The 7,300-nt window shown below is 42.4% G+C and overlaps 1 protein-coding gene across 3 annotated transcripts in view; it reads right to left on the bottom strand.

Moving 5' to 3' along the window:
• Window positions 1-5,849: 5,849 nt before the first annotated feature.
• Window positions 5,850-7,300, bottom strand: part of LOC125103191 (24-hydroxycholesterol 7-alpha-hydroxylase) — a 90,982-nt gene continuing 89,531 nt past the window's right edge. For all 3 annotated transcript variants that reach the window (XM_047735052.1, XM_047735053.1, XM_047735051.1), the window contains one exon: window positions 5,850-7,110. In XM_047735052.1, coding sequence (XP_047591008.1) covers window positions 7,039-7,110 — 72 coding nt within the window. In that variant the 3' untranslated portion in view covers window positions 5,850-7,038. The remainder of the gene's footprint in view (window positions 7,111-7,300) is intronic.

Here is a 7,300-nt window from a genome sequence, read left to right as displayed (position 1 = left end):
CCTTTCCCTCCGCCCCTCCCCCCACTTGCAGGCACTCTCTCTCTCAAATAAATAAATAAATCTTAAAAAGAAAAAAGTTGTATTTTTGCACATCTGTCTTGTGTTCTAAGAGTCATACCGAATTGCTTATTCCACAGTTTCATTGAGATACAATTGACATACCACACAATTCATCCATTTAAAGTGTAAGAGTCAATGGCTTTTCATATACCCACAGAGATGTATGACCATTACCACGACCAATTTGAAACATTTTTATGACCTCCGAAAGAAACCCTATGCCCCTGTAGCTGTCACTCATTCAAGCGTCTTACCCTTCCCCTCCCCCCACCCCAAGCCCTAGACAGTCATTAATCTGCTTTCTCTCTTTTCAGGTTTACCTTTCTGGATATTTCATATAAATGGAATCATGCAATACATAGCCTTTTCTATCTAGCATCTTCACTTGACATAACGTTTTCCAGATTCATCTATGTTGTAGCATTTACCAGTATTTCATTGCTTTTTAGACTGGAAAATGGAGGACTACAGACATGAAGAAGAACACGAGCTAGATTTCATTTCTGAGATTGCTCAGGCAGTCTGGTTTATGCTGGGGTGGCAAGTGTCAGTGTTTTTTGCTCACATGTGTAAATTTGTCTCGTGCAAATTTGGGGGAAAGGGTTCTTTCCTCTTCATTGACACTCATTGACCTCACTGACCCAGGCTGATACTTTTTGCTGCTGGCTCCCCCATCACAATATCAGAGAAAGAGAATACTAAAGATAATCTATATTTCTATGTCCATATTTCAACTTGGAATTGACACCCATCATGTCTACTTATAAATCATTGACCCAGACTAATCATATGACCCTGTGTAACTATCCAGGTCCTGGGAAATTTGGGGAAGCATCGGCCATCCAGCAGGCATTAAATATCTCTGTCACACAGAGCTCATCTCAGCCAGCGTTTTTCAGCGTGTGCTCTTTTGATCCCTGGGGCTCTGCAGAGGTGCACGTGTAATGGGTTTGACAATGAAGTACAGTCGGCTAACGCTGTGTTGGATTTATCAGCTTTTATCTGCCTTTTTATTGGGAGATCTACAAATCAATGTGTGGAACAATGAAGTTTTGCTGCCCAGGGAAGTTCTGTTCCATTTTTCTGTCTGCAGAGAATCGCTCCCTTAAACTGTCTCGCCCAGAGAGTTGTCCCCAGACACCAAACATCCTACAAGGGCACATAACGTTCTCCAGCTTGGATTTTAGCTTCTTAAGCAGTAAAACCAGATGTTAGGCTGATATCTCAAATTGTGTATCCTACACGTTTATTTTCGGTAACAACAATAGTACAAATCAAAAAGGAGAGTTTATATGCATTATGAAGCAAACACCACAACCTTTCCTTTAGGTCATTTATAGAATTCTTCCCATATTTCCAAATCACCTGAAGACAAATCTTAAACTAAGACTGTTTGGTATTTAGCTAGTACCTGCCTCTGCCAGAAGAAAAAAAAAATCCATATATCATCCTTACCCTATAGTCTATTGGGTCCCTAATGACCAATATTTTTGTCAAGGAAGGAGGTAGAAAACGCTAAAAAAAAAAAAAAAAAAAAGTCAGTTGCTGTCTCAATAGACAATGCATATTATTGGAACTTAGGATATTTTTTCCAATATTTGCATTAAATTCCCCTACCAAAAGATGCATTTTTATCAGATTTTTCCCCCTCGAAACAGTGAATGGCCCCCTCCCCCATCTGTGGGGGTCTCACTGTAGGCCAGTCAATTTGGAAGTTCTCATGAGGGTTCGGTGGGGGTGAAGAAGGAAGCTGAGGAGGAGGGAAGCTGGCACACAAGAGTCCTCTTCTTCCTCTACTGGAGATCTAGGCTACACCACAAGTTAGCCACGTCCTCCCTGGGAGCAAAAAGAGAACCCAGAGTGTGGGTTATGAGGACACCAAGGTCAAAATGCTGTTGCTCGTGGGTTGCATTTTGTCTTATGGAAGGATACAATGCTGTTTGGTATTATGAGGCCATATGTTGCAGCCAGAAGCCCTGGGTTCAAACCATGCCTCCAACACTTACTAGGCCTGTGATAGGGAGTTAGTCACTCAGTCTCTCCAAGCTCCATTTCTTTCATTTGTAAAATAGGAATGATCATAGAGATGAACTGAACACATTGGACTAAATGTGTTTTTGAGACTAAAGTCAATGGATGGACCGGTAAGCTTAGCCAAGTGAGCAGCATATTATAACAGCTCACGTGACAAAAGGTCTTACTGTTGGTTTCTAGAAAGTAATAGGCATTTTGTCAAGAAAACAGGTAGTTTATACAAGTTGTACCTGAGTCAGTAACACCCTTTAGCCATTGACTGAAATGGAGAACTATGGGGATGTTTATTAATCTTACATAAAACAAGACACTGTGCTGATGGAATTTGGGTGCTGTGGTCCACTCTCGTGGGGCTAGCAGAGGCAACCACCAGCTCCTGGACTGCTACACGAAGGAGCATGGGACCCAGAGCAGCATTTGTGGGGAAGGGTCTTCCTTTTTTTTAATTTAAGTATAATTGACACACAACATTACATTAGTTTCAAGCGTACAACATAGTGATTCAAGAGTCGGTATGTTATGTGGTACTCACCACCAGTATTAGTTAACCCATCCTGTTACATCACTCCTATAGTATCATTGATTGTGGTCCCTATACTGTGCCTTTCATCCCCATGATGTATCCCTTCCACAACTGAAAGCCTGTATCTCCCACTCCCCTTTACCCATTCTCCCCATCTCCCCACCCCCTCCCCTCTGGTAACCACCTGTTCATTCTCAGAGCAGCATTTCTGAGTACTGCTCAGTGTCCTCCATCAGAGCAAAATCTGTAGACAGAGCTCCACTTAGAAAGGTAAGCAACTGTGGGGGTTCTTTCCTGCCATGGTCTACGTGTTTGTGTCCCCAACAAATTCATATGGTACAATGCTAGTGTCCAAAGTTGATGGCATTAGGAGTGAGGACTTTGGGAGGTGATTAAGTCATGAGTAATCCTCATGAATGGAATTACTATTCTAGAAGAGAGCCCACAGAGATTCCTCACCCTTCCACCATATGTGGACACAGCTGGAAGGTGGTGGCTATGCAAAATACGATCACAGCTACATTCTGAACTCCATTCTCCTCACCTGACCGCCATGTCAGCTTCCCCTCGAGAGCTGTCACCCCACCCCTAACTGCTTGTCCTCTGAAATTTTAAATGAAACAGTCTGTCCTCTGGCCACAGCCTTCTGCCCTCACTGGTCTCTATTTGTCCCCACTAAACTGGTTCTTCAACTTCACAGGGAGCCCAGTTCCCCAGCTGTTTCTTCTTTTCAGCCTTCTTCTGCCTCCTCTTCCTTCCCTATCCACCTGATGCTCCTTAGGTTACTGTCCACCACACTTACCTCTCCTGCCACACATTCCTCCAATGGCCAAAGTCCCAATTTATATTAATTCTATTTTTCCAGCTGTCTTGCAGGCTAATGGAAGTTCCTCAAGAGCTCAAACACAAAACTGCCATGGCATTTCATCATGAAAATATCTCCCCTCCCCTCGATCCTGCCCCCACTTCTCCATTCCCTCACTCAAGAAAAAACTCACCTTCTACTTGACAGGGAAAATAAAATCTGTCAAATGAGAATTTGCTCCATTTCCAGCTACTGCCCCTACCCTGAGTCCTTCCTCCTTGCTTCTTTCAGAGTGAAATATGTCACCTTCCTGCCTCCTGTCTAGAGCTAATTCCTGTGTGTAGGATCTCCATCCCAGTTCCTCCCATCTCAGAGGTCTTGCACAAAAACTGTCTTCTCTATTCCCTATTATTTCAATGTATTTCTCTCTACAGGCTTCTTCCCATAAGCTCTGAAACATGCTAGTGTCTCCCCTGTATAAAAGAAAGGGAGGAAGGGAGAGAGAGAGAAGAGGAAGGAAGGAAGGCGTGGAGAGAGGTGAGGAGGGAGAGAGGGAGGGAAGGATGGAGGGAGGGAGGGAGGGAAATCCTTTCATGTCCCTTTCCAAACACCACTCTTCCTTTTCTCCCCTTCACAGGAAAACCCCTTCCATATTATGTCTGTGTCTCTGTTTCTCTCCTCCCATGCCTTCTTCAGCATACTGCTTGTGCAACAGCAAGTCTATTCTTCAACTGTGTTTACATGGGCTTCAGCTAGAAAAAGTACAACAACACCCACTATGACTTTGATAACCCGCCTCCTAAGATTGGGCTACAAGTTCAACATCTACCCAGATCTTGACAAGCGCTTGACCTCAGAGTACTTTCTGAAGGTCTATGGAAAGGATAAGGACTTGGCCATCTTGTGCTTCCATGGAAGGGCATGCCTTCCAGTTCATCAGCTGTGGGAGAGATTACTCTCACTTCCACTGTCAGATCACAGTGGTGTCTTCAAGCTCTGATTGCCCTTCAAGCACTACCATTACTGTGGTGATGGGCCAATAGATAGATGGACAGATCCCTAGGATTCCAGAGCAAGATCATGCCTTCTGCAGCTAAAAACTATTTATCATTTGAAAACCAGCTCCTGACATACTTCTCAGCCTCCAATGCCTGAACATGCCCAGTGAATATTTGACCAGAGCCGCACATCATGAACTGGGTATTGTTATATTTATCAAGTATATTATCAGGACAGCTCAGCAGCAATCCATTATATAATGAATATCGTACATTTGGGATCCAGTTGGAGTTACAGTCAGTTACATAAACAAGTCATCACCAGAAGTCAGTTACATAAACAGGTCATCACTTACCTCAGTTAGGCTGATGCAGCTCTCTCAATCCACACCTTTGGCCCATTGGGTATGACTAGCTGGCAGAGGAGAGAAAACATCTTGGGCCCAGATGACATACTGGTTGGCTTGATACGAGGGAGGAAACCGACATCTCCTGTGCTCAGCCACATTCAGGAGAGCCCCCAAAGGACAGTGGTGAGGGGAAATTCTCCCACTGGGCAGAGTTTTGAGCAGTATAGTTGGCCATGTCCTTTGTATGGAGGGAGAAATAGTCTGAGGTAAGAATGTATATAGACTCTTGGGCAATGGCAAGAGGTTTGGTTGGTTGATTAAGGCCTGAAACGAAATTTGGACAATGGCTGACAAGATGGAAACTCTTCCCAAAGCTGACACAGCTGTGGCCCCAGCTGAATGCCTGACCTACCAGAAGAGGGCAATACAGAGTTCTTACTACACCATGGCCAACGGAGAGAGACAGCCACTTTGAACTCTGTAGCCTGGACATAGCAGTGATTTAGATACCTAATATAAAATCTTAAGCTAGGGAAATAAATAGATATGGGACCTCCAAGTATATTTCTCTTACCATAGTTTTATTTTTACCATTTTTATCAAAGGTCAATGGATCTCCTGCGTCTGCATTCTTTTTTAAAGTACATCAACTTGTCAGCTAACATTTATCCTTACCAAGCAAGAATATGGAGATAAACACTAGCCCTGAGTGGCTGCAAATTCAGCTGAAATGCATATTATAGGCAAATATTGTGTTTCATTGTGGGCCTCAGCTGTTCAGGAAGACATGTCTGCCCGAAGAACACTCCCGCCATATTTAGCAGACCCTGCCAGGTCTTCTAAGCTGCTTCCTTCAGCCCCTCCCATCTCTAGACACCAAACCTGCTAAGCTAAGCTGTAAGCTGGTAGCTAGGCTTCAGAATCACTGTATTAGCCTGGAAGAGTTAATGCACTCCAGGGTACTTAATTTTCTCCTAGGGAGTCATCTGCTCATTGGTAGGAAATAGATGACTAAGCAATCATTATCAACTCTGCAGGATAATTCTAGCACAGGGGAGCAAAGAATCCAGAGGACAACATGCACACAAAGCTTATTTATTGTGAAATAAAGGAGGCAAGCAGCATTTTACTGAATATTAGAGGACAAATCATGACATCACTGAGCACTCTGTTACTAGTGTGGTATGTTTTTCCTGGGGCATGACAGGTTTTCTTTTCATGGTTTCACAATAAATATTTCAGACAGAAGTCCTAAGTAATACATTCAAATGCTTTTATTTGCCTTGACTTCACTTTACTTCTGTTTCTACCCACAAAAATATTACCTCTTCACCTATAATTACTAACGTCTTGAATCAAGAGTACTTTCACCTTCATTAAAATACAAATCAATATATCCATCAGCATACCTTTACTGAATAAACCTTATACAGAAGGTGTTGTCCTGGTGTAGTTGAGCACAGAAAGAGTGTAAGACATGCTCCCCATCTTCACAGGTCTTAGAAAGCTATCATTTTATTCATTGTTTCAGCACTAGTCTTGTTTACCATAAAAAATTATATTAATAGAACTTAAGAATTGCAATTGCTGGGGACCTGGGTGGCTCAGTGGGTTAAGCCTCTGCCTTTGGCTCGGGTCATGATCTCAGGGTCCTGGGATCAAGTCCCACATCGGGCTCTCTGCTTGCCAGGGAGCCTGCTTCCTCCTCTCTCTCTGCCTGCCTCTCTGCCTACTTGTGATCTCTGTCTGTCAAATAAATAAAATCTTAAAAAAAAACAACATTAAAAAAAAAAGAATTGAAATTGCCAGTTGAGAATCATATTGAGAAAACTAAAAAAATTTCCAGAGATTACTGTTTTAATATTTTTTTAGAATCTAGGACTTTTAGCCTTTTTCAAAATAGAAATTTAAGTATGTGGCCTTCATAGTTTACTAAGATTTTCATTCAAGTGGCACTGTTTCTATTTAAAGTTTAATACAGTTACGCATGAAACCAAATTGCAACTCCTGGGGAAATGCATCTTTTAAAAATCATTTAAACATCTTCTATAATCCCTGTATGCAGACCTCATATCGGTGAGAGTGATGTCAGATTCTTTGTCTACTCTTAAGTTACCAAACACACCTACCATTTAGACATGCTCTTGAACTAAATCCTAAAACAGTTAAGCAGTATATTTTAGCAGAGCTCAGGTCATGCTGCCAGGCTAGTGGATGGGGACAATCACTCTTCCAGAAGGCCCCGGCCCTCTTTAGACCCAACAGATGTCATTTTCTTTGTTTAAATTCAATTCGGCATTGTCCTTCTGGCTGTTGGACACCCACCAAATGGAGAGGACTCTAAAAGCAGAAATGTAGAAGAAATATAGAAATTAAGAGACATAAGGTTTTAGACCAAAGGTTTATTCAAGTGTAATTATCTCTAAAAGTACAAAGTCTAGGTTTAGAAGACCAGATGTGTTTGCTTTATGTGTCTTATAATGTCAAGAATCAATTTTAGCCTTCCATTGAAGGAACGGACATTTGCAAC

This window comes from Lutra lutra, chromosome 6 (genome assembly GCF_902655055.1).
Source record: "Lutra lutra chromosome 6, mLutLut1.2, whole genome shotgun sequence".
In the NCBI taxonomy this organism is placed as follows: Eukaryota; Metazoa; Chordata; class Mammalia; order Carnivora; family Mustelidae; genus Lutra; species Lutra lutra.
This window is presented reverse-complemented; position numbering and strand designations above follow the sequence as displayed.